Genomic DNA, 17,706 nt, shown 5'->3' with positions numbered 1-17,706 from the left:
CTTCATAACATCTTCTGAACATAGTTACACTAAAAACCTTACCAGAGCTGGTCCTTCATTCAGAATACTTCCTCATAACTTCCTGGCTGTTTAAATGTAAAAGAACTGATCGCCTCTCTAAACAGCTATAATCTGTAATTCAACATTGTAACGAAGCCTGGAAAAACTGGCACAATTACTCCACTCCTAACTCCAGGGAGCAGTGCACCAACATGTGCAAAACTGTGAAACAAACTATCTGGATGTATAAGGCTAAATATCTCAAATCAAAATAAATCATCCTCCCTCACTCCTTCAAATTATACTAGCCCAAGATGAATAATATCTCAATCATCCAAAAGAAATTATCCTTAATTGGCCATTTTCCTTGTTCTACTGTAAATCTTTCACCTGCTGACTTTCTCAAAGAATTCTCCAATCCTGTCAGTCCTCATCATAATGCATCTTCTCCAATATAAACCATCCTAAATCCTCCAGAATATCTTCTTCCCTTCTACTTCTCAAAATGTACAAGCAAACAAACTGCACCTTTACTTCAATAAATTCCACTGGAGTCTCCCTCTGCACCTGACAGCCTTTGCCTGTGAATTCTCTTCTACTATGAGATTAAGTGCCTCCCCACCAAAAAAAACAAAAACAAAACACATGTACAACTTCAGCCTTGCAACCAACATCATGCCCACTATGTGGAAATCTGCCTTTACCAAACATATACCTGAAGATCTCAAACCCTTCTCAGCCTCTCAGTTCTGTCCTATTCTCAATAATTCCTATCCCTTGCCAAAATCCTTGACAAATTAATTTGCAACCAGTAAGCACCTTGTGCTCACAAGTACCACTTACTTTCTCAGAAGCAGCATGGCTTGTGCAGGCAGATGTACCACGATAGCTCCCTGGACATTCAATGATCGTCAATGTGGATAGAAGAAATAAGAACACATTTTTGGGAATACTGGATGAGTATTCTTTGACATAATCTAAGCCTTCGACTTGGTTGACCATTCCATTTCACTAATGCTCCCAGAAGGCACAGGTGTAAGCTCAGAAACTATCCAACCGTTCAAAGATTTTCTCACCAACAGATCCTTCACAGTTAAGATTGGCTCCTCTTTGTCAAAGCAGCATTCACTCTCTCAGGGATACAACAGGGATCACTACTGGCCCCAATATTATTCTTCACTTTTATAAATAAACTGCCCCATGACATACCTCATCTGCAGCTCCTCCTACTTGCTGATGATATGGATATCTACAGATCCAACTCTGCTTACATCATTATTCTAAGACAACTACAAGCTGTCCAACTATAACTAAGCAAATTACTTTGCTCAAAACTTCTACTCAGTCTTAAAAAAAAAAAAGTCCATGCTGTCTGGCACAAAGAAAAGACTTACTAAAGCCCCTAGCTCAATCCATATTAAGGACACAAACAATCACCAAATTGAAACCACCACTTAATTTAGATATCTTGGCAGTTGGCTTGACCAGTCCCACATTCAGAAATGCATCTCTAAAGTCAAATATCTGCTATTCTGGGCCTAAAGGATATCACTGTTCCTCTCATAACTAGATGGGTAGCTAAAGGCAAAGGTGTCCTGACTGCACAATTAGAAAGTCGCCTACTTCTATACGACATTACCTCATAGAAAAAACACCATGATCTTAAAACGCTATCTAAAAAACCTGTCTGGAAAAGCTTTATGGGGCTGACTTTTTACAGAAGTACATTTTAATTGCCGTTTCAGGCTTATGCTTGAAAAAAAAGAGAGGACTATCTGAAAAGGTATCTTTATGGCATGACTTGTCAGGAAAGAACAGCAGTTATTTCTACCAACGTTCAACTTCTTTTTTTTTTTTATTTTTTTTTTGCCGACAGAAACTCTGAAGATATTGAAGACCTTGCTGGCATGTGCTCTTTGGTAGGTCATAAACTTGGAAAAGAAACCACTACTGATGTGATAGAGTACGTGAATGAAACTGGACTCTACCGACCTAGTTATGTATGGAGAACGAGATGCAGCAGTTACCCTTACTCAAGAATTTACTGAAAGACAAGATATGCAAGCATCCCTATTATTACACACCAGCACGTTTTGTATGGCAAAGTGTTACTGTCTGGCCTTGTAATGTCGGCTGTAGTTAGCACTGTAAACTACCTCAGCCCTAACGCACTAAAATATAGGGCATTTCAAGCCTTTCTTGAAGTAGAAGCCAAGTGCAAACGTATAATTAATTACAATAAAGAGTGCGCTGACATTTTGCTTCTAAGAAACATTTCTTATGAAATACATGTTTCCACAAATGAGTAAAAACATTCATATAGCTTGAGAATGAGTCCAGAAATGAACATCTCTTTTTCTGTTGTGATATTGTAAGCACAATTGAAAGATCTCAACATGCAACTACAGGGAAAAGAACTATTTCTAAAGCAAATATTCACAGCCTAAAAGAGCTTTCAAATTGAAAACAAAACTTTTCAGGAGTCAGACGTTGCAGGTTGAGAATTCATACCTCTTAACTGTCCAGATTTTAGCAAAATGTCCTAATTTTTGCTTTATATTTTTGGTCTGTTCCTCATAAAATCTGTGGTTTTATGGCAAATCACCGATTGAAATAATTCAATAATAATATACATTTGAGTTTCAGACTTCATATTGTTCACAAAATGCACACTTGCACAACACTTTTTACTCTAGCAACTTTCTACGATTATGAGAGTAATACTTAAAATATGTCCCTATTTTTGGGCCTTTGCCAACCAGAATTTCAGGCTTTGTCCAGATTTCTTGCATTAACAGGTTGAGAAGTATGGATGAGATACGAGACTTCCCGACCTATGCACAACATACTCCACAGTACAAATATTTTAGGAGAAAAATACACAAAGTAAACTGGTGTTTTAAGAATTTTGAGATTTACTTTGTTTGCAAGATAAGACAATTTGAGCCTCTTTTCTGTAGATCCAGAGAAAGTGTCAGTACATGGCAGTTGGAGGTTACTTAATTTCAGTGTTCCACAATTTACTGAAGAAAGAAAAGAGAAAGTACACTGCAGTATTTCTATAAATATCTGGTCACCGAAAAATACAGAATTGCCAAAGAGCTTGCAATGAAGATGTTCAACATATTTGCTTGGAATTCCATACTCTCAATCACGAACATGAACAAAAACAAGCAATTTTCTTTTCTGACACATTTTGCAGAAATTTTGAAAAATATAACTTCAAAAATTACTCTAGACAATGTCAAACTTCTTGCTGAAAATAGATGCAGGATCCTTCTTTTCTCTGAAGTATTTTTCATGTTTGCATACATCATCAGAAAAATGTCTTGACAGTGAAGTTCAGAGTAAAATTGATCCCACAGTCAGGTATCAGTGAACCTATGTTGACAAGTGCAGTGGTATCATGAACACCCTTTCACGGGATTGCAAGCTGTTTGGCAGCATAAATAGCATATGTTGGAGGGATAGGTATGCATCATGGAGTATACTTCTTCTAAAGAACCAACTTCCACTCCACGTAAAGCAATGTATTTCTCTTGCTCTATTCAAATGCATCATGGAGAAATGGATGGAAAACTGCAATTTCATCCCTTGTTTAGCACCCCTGTCCCTCATAGAAAGGGGCACCAAGTAAATGTCACAACATATCCTTGTTCTGCCCACCTCAGAGTTATCTGGATGCAAAATACAACACTGAAAACTACTAAAGATTTTTATAGATCAGAAGCCTACCAAATACCTATGAACCCATGTACAGTAAGTGAAACAAATGCTCTGTATTCACTATTTGATATAGACAACATACTAAAACTGAGTAGGGTTTTAGAAGCAAAACCCTAAGGATAATGGCAATAATTATAACGAATACTATATTCACAAACTGACAGACAAAATATTATAAAAACTAAACCAGAGAAGGAGATGATAAAGGAGATATTACTAGTAAAAATGCATACAAACTAGTGTAAGGAAAACAGGTAAGATATGACAGGAAGTAACTAGAGAAAATTAACAAAGAAACCATACTACCGGGAGTGAATAAGTTGAAATGGAAAAGTGACAGTGTCAGCAGCATATAGACAAAAAGTAAAAGACAGAAAGACAGAGAGGGGAGTACTGGATGAAAAAAACGGCTCTGGCAAAGTCTTTAGTGGAATCAAAAACACATGATGTTATCACAAAATGGATAAAATAGCAAGACATATAAAATACTACATTATAACTATAAAAATCAGACGAGATCAGTAAAGAATGGGAATGAAGATTAGCATGACAAATTATAAAAGAACAACGGGATCACATTAGTAAGACCTCTAGATATTCTATGAAGTCCAAAATATAACTGCACAGAAATGTCTTCATAGGTACTTTAATACTCCAAGTAGATTTGAATTGCTTTTCCTTTAAGTGAGGAACAGATTCTGGAGACCTGAGTGGAAGGACAGAGGAAATGTTTGGGAATGTGCGGAACTGAGTTCAAGGTCTGCTTCCAAAATGTCTTGACACAATGGTTTGGGAACATGTTAAGTTAAACAAGAATATGCGACGTGGAGTTCACATACACAGCAATTTGAACAGAGGCTATGTGCCCCCTTAATAATAACCACAGTCAGGCTGCACTACTTCTTTAAGGGAGGGCAAGGTCTGAAAAAAATCACAAACCACAACTGACTTTCTTAGTTATAAAATGTGGGCAAATTAGTTGTATCAAATGATTGGACATGTACGCACTGATAGAGGCATTATACTCAATGACTGGCCTGATGAGTGTGGAATACAGTGGAATAATGAAATCCTTAGACCTGGACCTGGATACCATACCCTTAGTAAGAAGCTGTGCAATGAAAAAGCACTTTTATACCATAGTGGTTAGATGGTAACTGAAAGACAAGTTTCAGGTCTATACAAGTGTGACACCCTGGAAATACCGCCAGTCCAGCTATCTGGAATTTTGTAAATAATTATATATCACTTCAAAATATTAATATGATTTATATACAAATGTGACATTGCTAGCTCAGTTAGCTTTAATTTTGTAAATAACTGCATGTTATTTGTGAATATTGCTATGACTTATACAGGACTGTATGTTATGTACTGAGCTTCAAGAATATAACTACAATGTACCCTACTGGAAAAGAACAGAGATGTATATAAACGATAAACCTGTGCAAATGTATGTGTTAACAGTAGAAGCTGGAACATGCAGAGTTAACTTGCAAACCCTCAAGAAAATAAGTGGAAATTGTTTTACGATTCTATCTCAGTTTCAGTGCAGTAAGCAGACACGACTTCTACAGCTAGAAGTTTTCCTATTGTCTTGAACCAGAAATAATTACTAGGTTTCAAATGTAAAAGTGTTTAATTGTTTTACGACTTCCAGTTCTATGCAAACATTTGAGAGATATGTATTTTTCACAGAGAAATAAAAATTGTGTTAAGTTTCTATTAGCATGGGAACTGAAGGCAGGTGACAGAGTGATGTCATCTGAGCTAACCCAGCAGTAATGTTGATTATTAATTTAAGAACTCTCTCAGAGAAAGTGTGTATTTCGTATCTTGTCTTGGATCTAGAAACATCCATTCAGCACTTATCTGCATTTGCCTTGCTCTGCAAGTAAGTTAGTTAGGGCAAAGCATCTTTTAGATATAGACAGGAATATAGTAAAGATTAGTTTAGATGTTTTCTGTATTCATTTGAGACTGTCCTGCAATGTTATTTTAAAATATTTCCTGTGATTCTGAACTCGGCAGTTACTGTGTTAATATTTTCTTGTTCTTTTATTATGTATTATTAAATATATTTAAACCTTTTAATTGTAGCTGGTTTGTTTAGAGATATTTAAGCTCTAAGAATACTTGCATATGTATTTGGTGACACTGCATAGGCCACTTCTAAATAACCTTGAAAGTGTTCGTCACGCTTACCATTTGGATAATAGTAACATTACACAGTAAGATTGGGCACCCTTTGGTAGGGGCCTTAAAAGTAGTTGATAAGTAGTGGCAGGTGGGAATGGGGCATAGCTAGTAAACCTGTGCCAGTCTTTCCCAGGTGTGTGTTTGTGTATAAATCAAATCTCAAAGTGTGTGTGTATCAGCTACTTAGCAGGGACACAAATCACTGGTTGGAGAGAGAGGGTGCTGGAGGTTTTGGCTTGGCCACTCAGCTGAGATCTTAACCCTATAGCTGTGCCAGTGGGGAGTCTTATTGGGTATCTGGAGAAATAGGGAGAAACTAGTCCCCAGACTGACTGTGATCACTGTGAGCTCTTAAGGGAAAGTGTACTTTACTGTGTGTGTACTTGGCATCCTCCCAATATGTACATCCCTCACTGGTGCTAGTGGTGAGGATTGAGTCTCCTTGATTACTGGGCCAGTGCAGGGGTGTCACAACAAATTCCCAGGTCCTTAACTACTAGATCAATTTTTACTGGTATGTTGTCAATGCGATAGTTACAAGGGACATCTTACTTGTCAAAGGATACGATTACACATTTCTTGGCATTTGGCTTTAGTCTATGGTTTTGACACAAACTGTTCAGAAAAGCTCTAAAAATTTCAATAAGTTTTGATTCTGGACATAATCTTGAAACAGCAAAGTATGAAGTAAGCACAAAATAAGCTGCCTGAAGAAATAAGATGTTGCAGCAAGGTACTCTATTTTTGGAAGTATCATCCCAACAGTCTCCATTATTAGTATGAAAGCAATGTTCTTCTCTGATTGATGGCCACTTTGAAGACATTTTAGCTCTTTAATACATGTTGGTGGCCTTTTAAGATACCTCTTTGTGAAATCACAAATATTGGATCAGTGGAATGCAGAGCTATGTTAATTCATACTGAGCGACTCATACATCAGTAAAGGACTAAACACTGAAGTTCAAAGCAAGTACACACCAAAAAAGCCTGTAGGAAATGAAAAGTTGCAGTATTGTTTCCTATGTTTGGACATATCATGCCAAAATACAAGTCTCTGCTTATTTTTATTCATGCCAACAATGTGTTTTCCAAACTGTTAACTATTTTTGCAGACATCTGTGACTCCCTAATACAACAAGCTGTTTTTTATGTCAAATATTTTCTTAAAAGAACATCTGCTTTCAGTGGAACACAGAGCTGCATCAATCTGTTAAGTGCTAAACACTCAGCCTGCATAAAAACACAGAATGATCAGTAAAAAAAAAAATGATAAACTTGCACCATTTTGGGAGGTACCACAGCTAGACTTCAACACTGACCCCCAACATGGAATATACAAGCGTGCTTCATATTTCCTTAACTTGTAATAAAAGTAAAGCAATTTAAAAACTGACATTTTTTAATAATTTCCCCCATCCTTGAAAATATATTCCTGTTCATCTTGGCTGAATGGTAGCCTATTTTAGAAAATATATCATTGTCCTTGTGCACATCATTGTAGTCCAGAGAAGAAAATGGACAGAAGACAGGAGTTAATTCAATTAAAATATTTAAATCACCTGTAGTCAATCCCATTTTTTTACCAATCATTATTAGAAAGTATCCTGTTCAACATTTTCCCACACTATCATACTGACCATCATTAATACTATTCTCTCATTATGGTGAAGTTATGCTACTTTCCTTTCACATACCCCTTTAATGGTTATCTGTCCCCCACAGATGTGCTACTGTTTTATGACACCTGTAAATCTGAAGTGTATCATGCTACATGAAAAAGTTTTAAGACTACTGTAGCAACACCAAAAAAACAGTAAAACCCTACCATATACAAAAGAAATTACTCCACTCAGATGCAGCTATACCTGGGCCATTTTCTGTATTATCTGGTCAAATTCATCAGAAGATGGTCTATTGTCAATCTGAGGACTTAGGGACTTCGCTGTGGCTTCTGACAGGCTTGCTTGACTACCGTTTTGCTGCTGAGCTGCTACGTAGGATTCATTAAGTGCTGCTGAGCCAGAACTCAACCCATGTTGAAACGATGGTGAAAATTCACTCGTGGAAGGAATTGAAGTAGGCATAACATTTACCTAGCAATCAAACAGAAACAGTAGAATTAATTCATTATACAGTTAGAATGTGCTTCTGAGAAATCCACAATTCAGCTCTTGGATTACCTCACTGTGATTGCAAAATGAGGTTGATAGGGGTAAGAATCATACATTTACAGAGGTTAGAGTTAAGTGTACTAAACCACATTGTTAAACATCTGATTACGTTTCGAGATTTAATGTGTTGACTCAGTCTTGCCCACTTACATGGAAGATTACTGCTATTATTAGGAAGAAAACTAAAAACAATCAGTGGTGATGTTGGCGAGAAATTATACTGTTCTAACTAGTAGGCAGTATGAATTGCACACAGCCTTATGGACTGCAGAAAAGGGCACTATGGGTACTCACTATACCAGCAGATCTTTAAGTTGACCCTTTACAATAGACGGGCCACAAATATATCCATATTATGATCTCACATGTCTTCGTAAAGTCTAAACTCTTGAGCAAACATTTAGCTTTTTATTCATGGTGTTAGCCCCACTAGGACACTGGCCTCTTTTGAGGGGATCCGAAAGTGGTAGTCATACTGACTAGGGGAAATTTTGCCAGAGCATAACATCTTTAATCCATTTATGGCATTTATGCACCAGGGTAAGAGAGCTTAAGAACTTCTAATATCCCAAATTCAAGACTTTAAATAAAACATTGTTACACCTACAGCAAAATATACCAAATGAAAAGGATATAAAATCACAAACTTGAAGATTTACTTACTACATGTTTCTCAGCATCTAATGTGTTCAACTAAAAGCAGCAGAGGGCAGGAATAATGTTCTCAATGCAGAGGGCCTTCTGGAAGATCAACCAGTATCTGTAAATATTCCAGTCTTTACTGGAATTTACTTTCAGTATCCCTCTGCAGTGCATAGAAAAGTACAGTTGTGTACACTTACCATAAATGTATATGTTCGAGTGTATTCACTGTTGCAGTCATTACATTTTTGTAATCTGCTGGCAGGTTGCCCTCAGTTGGCCTGATTAACAAAGTCTTGGGTCCTGCGTCAGTTGCTGTCCCTTCTTCTATGACGTCAGGTCGTCAGGGGTATAAAACATGCAGCCGATGCCATTACATCAGTTTTTCTTGCCCCAAATGTCAGGTGCCCCCCAAATGGGGAGCAAATAAAAATAAAAACACAAAAGATATACACCTCCAACCAAAAGCAAACACACCAAAAGGGCTTTTAAGTATAGTAATAGAAAGTAGAGGTATAGCCATAGAAAAATAGGGGCTGGAGGGAGGGTAACCAAGACTGCAACAGTGAATACACTCATCTACATTTATAGTAAGTGTACACCACTGTACTATGTTCTTCGTGTTTCACTGTTTCAGTCATTACATTTGGGTAGATTCCCAAAGCTATGGTTGGGAGGAGGCAATTATACAGCATTAGGACCAGCTATAAGGCCCTGCAGGATAGCAGTGGCAAAGCCAGCTCTGGATTTAGAGAAAAGTGGTAAATGGTAATGTTTGGTGAAAGTATGAACTGAGCTCCAGGTAGCAGCTTCTAGAATGTCCCTGGTAGGAACACCTCTGAGAAAGGCTGCTGAAGTACATGCAGCCCTGGTAAAATGGGATCTGATCCCCTGGGGGATAGTTTTTCCATGGTAGTTATAGCAGAAACAAATACAATGGCTTATCCATTTGGAAATGGTTTGCTTTGAAATAACCTTTCCCCCTGCCTCTGCAGCAAATGCTACCAGCAGTTGATCAGATTTTCTTTGAGATTTAGTCCTGTTTAAGTAAAATCTAAGTTGTCTGTGTACATCCAATGAATGCAGAATCCGCTCCCCCTTATTCTGTGGATTGGGAAAGAAAGTTGGCAAATGAATGGTCTGATTAAGAGCCACACTGGAAACCACCTTAGGCATGAAGGATGGGTTGGTCCTGAGAGATACCCTGTCCGCATGAAAAATGATAAAAGGCTCCACTGTCATAAGAGCCTGTAATTCGGAAATCCTTCTAGCTGAAGTGACTGCTAAAAGAAAAGCTGTTTTCCAGGAGAGAAATTTAATTATGCGGTAGCAGTTGGCTTGACAGGATGGACAGTGAGTTTCTCCAATACAAAATTAAGGTCCCAGAAAGGGGTTGGAGCTCTCCTGGGTAGTCTTAAAGTTTTGACCCTTCTGATATACTACTTTAGCAGAGGTTGAGAGAAGAGGGGAAGTTCTGTGTTGTAATGAGATGAAATGGCTGAAGCATGGATTTTTATGGAAGAAAAGGACAAGCCCTTGTGAAGCATCTCAGTTAAGTATTGCAAAATCTGAGGAATGTTGGGCACTGCTGTGCTTATCCCTTGAGACTGATTCCTGGCAGAGAATCTTTTCCATTTGTCAGCATAAGATTTTCTAGTACTAGGTTTTCTCGCCTCCAAAATGACATCCATTACAGGTTTGCTGAGGGATGCTAAGGGTGAATTTAGGTGATTAGTCACGCTGCAAGATTCAAAGTTTGGAGCCGAGTGTGCAGAGTTTGGTTGTTCTGCTGAGACAGTAAAGTAAGGTGTCCGAGACAGGTGCCATGGTGGAAGGTGCAGCACACTGCGCAGGAGAGGGTACCAATGTTGGTGAGGCCAGTTTGGAGCAATCAAAATAATTTTTGGTTTGTCCTGTTTGACTTTTAGTAGAACTTTGGAGAGCAGAGGCAGAGGGGCAAAGGCATAAACTGATAGGTTTTCCAGCTGAAGGACAGAGCATCCACTTTCCAGGCTTTTTTGTGATGAGTTCTTGTGCAAAATTTGTCCAACTGATAGTTCTGGGGTGAGGCAAAAACATCTATGTCTGGGCTCCCCCATTTGCGTGTCAACATGTTGAAAATTTGTGGCTCCAATTTCCATTCGTGTGGGTCCATGAGATTTCTGCTCATTTCGTCTGCCAGAGTTTTCAGCTTTCCTGGCAGGAATTGAGCTTGTAGTTGTACTTGATATCTCAAGGCCGTGTTCCACAATGCCATGGCTAGTCTGCAGAGGGGGTAGGAGTGTGTACTCCCCTGCTTGTTTATGTACCACATAACCGTGGTGTTGTCCATCTTTATCAGTAATTGTCCTGGATGAAGGTAGTCTTTGAAGGCTGTCAGTGCATTTTGCACAGCTAGCATTTCTTTTTGATTTATGTGAAGGTGCATTTGATTTGGGTTCCATTTTCCCTGAATGCACTTCCCTGCCAGATGAGCACCCCATGCATATCTGATGCGTCTGTAGTTAGGGTTTGGTCAGCAGGGGGTGGTGTGAATGGCAGTCCCTTGTTCTGGTGGCAGGCCTCTGCCCACCATAGGAACTCTAGGCGCAGGCAAGGTATGATAGGAATCACTGTTTCCAGGCTGTAACAATGCTGACTCCATAGACTTTTTAAATACCACTGAAGTTTCCTCATATGCAGTCTTGCATATGGAATTAGGAGAATGCAGGAGGCCATGAACCCCAAGGCTTGCAGTGCTTGCCTTGCAGAAAAAGTGTTTTTGTGGCCATCTGTTTGAAGTAAGTCACCAAATGAATTTCCTTTTCTGGTGTAAGGAAAGCCATCTGGGCAGCTGTATTCAAGTTTGCACCCAGGAATGTAATTTTTTGAGAGGGTTCCAGTTGTGATTTATTTTGGTTTATAGTGTACCCTAGACAAGTTAGAACCCTTTTTTTTTTTTTTTTACAAACTCCAGATGTTTTAGAAGAATGTCCTTGTTTTTTGCCTGAATTAGACAATCGTCCAGGTATGGATATATCTGAATATTTCTTTGCCTGCAAAATGCAATTACTGGAGACAGGCACTTTGTAATGACCCTGGGGGCAGTAGATAAGCCAAAGGGCAGTGCAGAGAACTGGTAATGCAAGTAGCCTGCTTTTAAGTGGAGGTATCTTCTGCAAGATTCCCTGATTGGGATACGCAGGTAAGCCTCTTAAATCTAGAGTTGCCAACCAGGCATCTTTGCCTAGCACTGGAAGTAACTTGTGAAGAGTCAACATCTTGAATTTTGGAATGTCCAGGCAGGTGTTTAGAGTAGATAAGTCCAGAATTGGACGCCATGATTTGTCTTTTCTGGGTACCAGGAAAAGTCTTGAATAAAAATCTTGTCCCTTTTCCTCTTCTGGTACTAGATGAATATCCTCCATGCTTATGAGGGAAAGTACTTGTTTCTGGGCCTCTGCCCACTGATTTGGGGGAAGGTCTGGCCACCCGTTTGGAGTTGGCAATGTGTGGAAATGAAAACTGTATCCCTGGGATACTATATTTAAAACCATTTGTCCTGGGTTATAAGTTGCCAGTTTTTTGCATGAAGAGCCAGTTTTCCCCCCAAAGGGGTGGCTAAAAGTAAGTGCTTGGTAAGTGTAGAGGTAAGTCATTGAGACTGCTTACCATAGGGAGGTGTCTTGTTGTTTCCAGATTTGGATGAGGAGGAACCCCATTGCTTTGTTCTGAAAGTCCTTTGGGACTGAAACCTGGTGCCTTTGGAATGCCTGGGTTTGATTTGAGTGACTCTCGAAGGAACGGGAAAGGCCAGTGCCTACTAAATCATGGAGGTTGCTCTTGTAAGAAATCTTTTACAGTTTGCATAGATTTAGCTTTACCTTCCATCTTTTTTAGAACTTCTTCTGCCTTATTACCAAAGAGACGGTCCTGTTGTAAAGGCGCATCCAACAATTTTGCTTTAACATGATCAGGCAGAGTTTGCTCTTTCAGCCAAGCATGCTTTCTTAGCACAGACCCAGTTACAGCAGCCCTGCAAGAGGCCTCCAAAGAATCAAAACCACATTGCAAAGTATGTTTTCCAACTTGTTCAGCTGAATGCAATAGAACCTGTAAATCCTTATTTTCCACACAGTCAGAAATCAACATAATTTTCCGTTTAAGCAGTTCCATGATATGCTGCTGATATTTTAGCATATGAAATTGACAGTTTAAAGCCCTAATTGCTAAGGTTGCAGAAGTGTAGACCTTCTTACCCCATCTATCCAGCACCCTGGAATCTCTATCAGAAGGGGTAGGATTTTTAGCAGTAGAAGCCTTAATGCCCTTGGGGCCCTGAGAAATGGTTTCAGGATCCGCAACAGGATTTTTGAAAAGGAATTTGTGGGAGTCAGACACCCTGTAGTATCTGTCTGGCTTACAAGAAGCCGGAGGCACAGCATCAGGAGCCATACTAGATTCAGGAAAAAAGCATCATCAACAATGTCTAGAACAGGAGGTATAGCCAAAGGCCTATGCTAAGGAAGAAGAAGAAAATCCCTAAGCCTCTTTTTAGATTTAGAAAAATATTGACTTTCCCAGTGGAAATGTTCTCTTAAGGTATGTAAAGTTTCCCCCAAAAGAAAAGTCCTCAGGGGGAGATGCAGAAGGAATAGAGTCCTCTGCATCAGAGTCCTCATAAGTAGGAATAGACAATTCCTGTTCAATGGAAGAGTCAGAAGAGATAGAATCCTGTTCAGAAGATTCATAGTCAATATTTTGCCTAGGCCTCTTAAAGGGGGGGGGGGGGGGTTGGCTACCCCTGATCAGAATAATTAAATCTTCAGCCATTTTGATTATTTGTTTTATAGGCATAGGGGCCTGCACATGTGACCTAGGCGTCGGTTTTTTAGACATAGGTCGAGATTTTGGCCTTAGTTTTGAAGAAGGCATCGGTTTAATATACAAATCTGTAGGCCTGAAAACACCCTCAGAAGCCGGTGCCCTACACAGTGGCTCCGGACGCATCCAAGGTAGACATCCGCGGGTTCCATAATTGAAGCATCTCGAGGCATACCGGACTCCGAATGGGTCTCAGTTGAGGCCTGCAAATCAGAAGTAGTGGGTATCAGGAGCTGCGAAAGCACCTCACTGAGTACTGGCGACTGGCCTAGGAGAAGCGTCATCAACAGTTTTAGACCTCAACGGCTGTCTTTTCGTTTTTTAAGTATTCCGGTAGTCGGATTGCTAACCGATGACATTTCTGGATAATTAAAGCGACAGCCAAAGTATTTAGAAGCAAAAATGTACCGACATTTGATAGTGCATTTATTAAATAAAGCACAGAACCGAGAGCAAGGTATGTCATGGTCAGGGCCTAGGCAAGGAATACAGTACAAATGAAAATCCTTATGAGGTATTTGCTTCCCACAAGTAATGCAATTATTAACTTTTACTGACATTGGTAAGGAGTAAGAAAAAGTTTCCCCAATGGGGTACTTAGCTTTCTAGTTGAAGACTTCGGATCTGAAACTCGAAAACGAAAATTTCAGGAGTCTGCCGATCGGCACTTGCGAACTGCTTCTGCTTCGGGCACCGCACGGCAAGAAAGACTGATGTAATGGCGTCGGCTGCATGTTTTATACCCCTGACGACCTGACTCATGGAAGAAGGGACAGCAACCGACGCAGGACCCAAGACTTTGTTAATCAGGCCAACTGAGGACAACCTGCCAGCAGATTACCCAAATGTAATGACTGCAACAGTGAAACACGAAGAACATCATGGACAGACCTTCAGCTTGTGGGGAAAAAACAAAGGGCAGAAAGAAGCCTAAAAGAAACAAAGCAAGTCTCCTGCAAAAGGGACTACAGAACAGCTTTACTAAAAGACGGTCTACTACTCAATATCTATAGTGCTTAGAAAAGGTACATACTAACGACAAAGTGACTTGTCCACATAGGAAACATTCCCTCTCTGCACTGGGTAAAAATCTCTTACTCTTGTTGACAAAGAGGAAAAAATATAATAATGGCAGATTTGCAGTAGTAAGGGGCTACTAGCATGCATTTATCCATACAGCCTCAACCTCTTTTTCCCATTTTGCAAATGGGGTCGGTGTGTGACTTCAGCAGTGACAACCATCTCGAGCCAACTAGCATGCAGTGATATTCCAAATAAAATTGCTATTTTGGTGCTGAGAAGAATTTTGTAAGAAATAACCAGCTTTCAGCAGGAAATATTACTTATAGGTGGGGAGTGGAATTTGATTTGCAACAATGAAAATGTTTCTGGGGCCTAGAAGTAAAAATATAAGAAAAAATAGTAGATTTCTGAAGAAATTTATGAAAATATTTGGTATGAAAGAAGTGATTTTAGTAGCAAGAACTCGAAAGAGAATTTACATATTCTTCTTCAAGGTCGGTGTGTCGGTTCTTGTCCTTCTGTTTTTTGACTAAATGCGAAGTCGGAGTCTCCGATGGCATTTTATAAGCAAAACTAGCCCCAAAAAAACTCCTCTGCAAACTCCAACTGACGTCTAAGAGTTCGTCGGTTGAAGGAAGCACAGGCTGAACAGGCTGAGACGTCATGGTCTGGGCCTAGGCAGGGGAGGCAGTAAGAGTGGAAATCCTTATGAGGTATTTGTTTCCCACAGGTTAAACAATTATTAACTTTATCTGACATCGGCTGAGGCAAGAAAGAGTCCCCAACGGGGTACTTAGCTTTTTCGAAGTCTTCAGTATCTGAATCACAGGAGCTGACCGACCGGCACTTGCGAACTGCTTCTGCTTCGGGCACCACGCGGCAAGAAAGACTGAGGAAGATGGCGTCGGCTGATGCTTTTGTACCCCACATGCTCTGACGTCGGGGAAAGTGCGACATCAGCCGAGGCCAGACCCAGACTTTGGAATCCGGCCGACCGAAGGGCTGCCTGAGGCAGGACAACCCATATGTGATGACTGCAGATACATCCTTGAAGGACATCTGGGCTAGACTTAAATTATACTTCACATGTGCAATTAACTGAAAACTTTGATATACATCCAATAACTATTTCAGATCATAATAATTACCAAGATAAAAATGCCGGGTAATAATGTAAAGATGAAGAACTGGCACTTCCGCTTCTACCTGTTAAAAAGAGGAATTTACGGAATGAACAGTGAAAATTATCCAGAGAAGATAGAAAGTACTCTACAGCTCTCAAATAACAAAACAACCTGTTACCTTAGGTATTCCTCAGGGTCTATCCTTGGTCCCATTCTCTTCAATTTATTCACTAGCAACCTTCAAACTGCCATCCTACAGGCTACATTACTCCAATATGCACATGATTTAAGCTTAATCAGTTTTGCTCCAAACCCTCCAGGAACTTCAAAAAATAACACAACAATCCTATACTGCAGTCAAAATATGGCTATCAGATGCACAACTCGTACACAACCCAAACAAAACTAAACTGATTCTATTTCATCCCACAAAAGCCATAAATCTGAACCCTTCATTCAAAATAATTTAAAGTAATAAAACCCATAACACACCAGTCCCCCAAACCAAACTTCTAGGTGTTATAACAGACAAAACATAAAGTTCGATCTACATGCTGCCCAAACAATAAAAAAAGTTCACAAAAAGCTTGGAACTCTACACACATGCAACAAATACCTCCCCAACAATACTAAAACCATTACTGCCAGAACCCACCTAGTCTCCGCACTTTTCTATGCATCTCCCATACTCGTTAATCTCAACAAATTTGACTTGGCCAAAATGAATACCGGTTAAAACAAAATAGCAAAGTCTGCAATAGGTTCAGCCTTTAGGTCTCATCACTGCCAGGCCCATAAATCACTATCTTGACTACACCTTCCCAACCTGCTCACTATGGCCCATCGCATATTTTACCAGCCTGAAAAAAAACATCTCTACAAGGCCTATTAAATTAATACTCAAGTAAATGCTTACTACGATCCAATAATAAATCACTAATGGAAGTTAATGGAAGTTAACAAAAGTAAAAATAGCTCAAGTGACTCTCTCTACTCCAGCTACATTGCAAAAATCTGGAATACCATACCCCCTAACATAAGAACTATAGTCAATAAAGCCAACTTCAAAAACCTTCTCATATCAAATCTAGCTAGCTAATGATATGCACCTGGTCTGATCCAGGCTAAACTACTTACACATTATACACAAACATTTTTGGTTTTCACTATCCCAAAAACCACACCTCATTAACTGAAACACTTCTCATGTTCACCTCCTTTATTTGTTATCTAATCTATGCTACTAATGACTAACATACACAGATTTAAACCAACTTTTTTTACCTCCAATTTTTTTTCTTTCTTATCTCAAAATATTATCACTGTCACTAGCGTAATGAATGTATCTCAGTCCACTGCATAATGTGCTACATATGAATATACTTAACTACCACTAAATGTAACCAAAGCAAATTGTGCATGACAACTTTATTAAGACAAGCTTTCTATTTGTATACTTACTGTAATTCATTCTTCCTATTTTTATAACCTTGTATTGTTAATACTGGAACTTTTCTCCCCAGGCCTCCACTAAAAATGGGCAGCCTGCCTAACCGGAATTCCTCGGTAAACAAATGTAAAATGAAGTACAAAAAATAAAATACGTTATAGCTAGTGAATGGGATAAAATAAAAGTGCAGTTAAAATACAAAGAGTAGAAATAAAAAGGATCTGGTTAAGAAGTAATAAGAATTATTTAGAGGGCTGGCAAAGTTTAAAGTATTAAAAATAACAAGGAATGTCATAGAACAAGAAGAGAAACAAATGCAGAGTGCTAAAGAGAAATAAGGGAGTATCTGGATGATATACATCAGTTTAGAAAGACTGTTAAGTAACTTTTTTTAATACGAACTCCAAAGCACAAAAACTCTTAACATAGTGCCTTAGGCAACAGAAAGTAAACAGGGTTGTTGTCAACTTAGGGACCCTATAACAAGAAAAATAAACAGAGATCCTGC

At 39.2% G+C, this 17,706-nt stretch overlaps 1 protein-coding gene across 8 annotated transcripts in view; it reads right to left on the bottom strand.

The window, feature by feature from the left end:
* MPDZ (multiple PDZ domain crumbs cell polarity complex component) overlaps nt 1-17,706 on the bottom strand; it is a 3,829,210-nt gene that overhangs the window by 3,205,641 nt on the left and 605,863 nt on the right. For all 8 annotated transcript variants that reach the window (XM_044061234.1, XM_044061239.1, XM_044061240.1 and 5 more), the window contains exon 4: nt 7,791-8,018. In XM_044061234.1, coding sequence (XP_043917169.1) covers nt 7,791-8,018 — 228 coding nt within the window. The remainder of the gene's footprint in view (nt 1-7,790; nt 8,019-17,706) is intronic.

The sequence above is a fragment of the Protopterus annectens genome, chromosome 2.part0, assembly GCF_019279795.1.
Source record: "Protopterus annectens isolate FY-2018-M chromosome 2.part0, PAN1.0, whole genome shotgun sequence".
NCBI lineage: Eukaryota > Metazoa > Chordata > Ceratodontiformes > Protopteridae > Protopterus > Protopterus annectens.
This window is presented reverse-complemented; position numbering and strand designations above follow the sequence as displayed.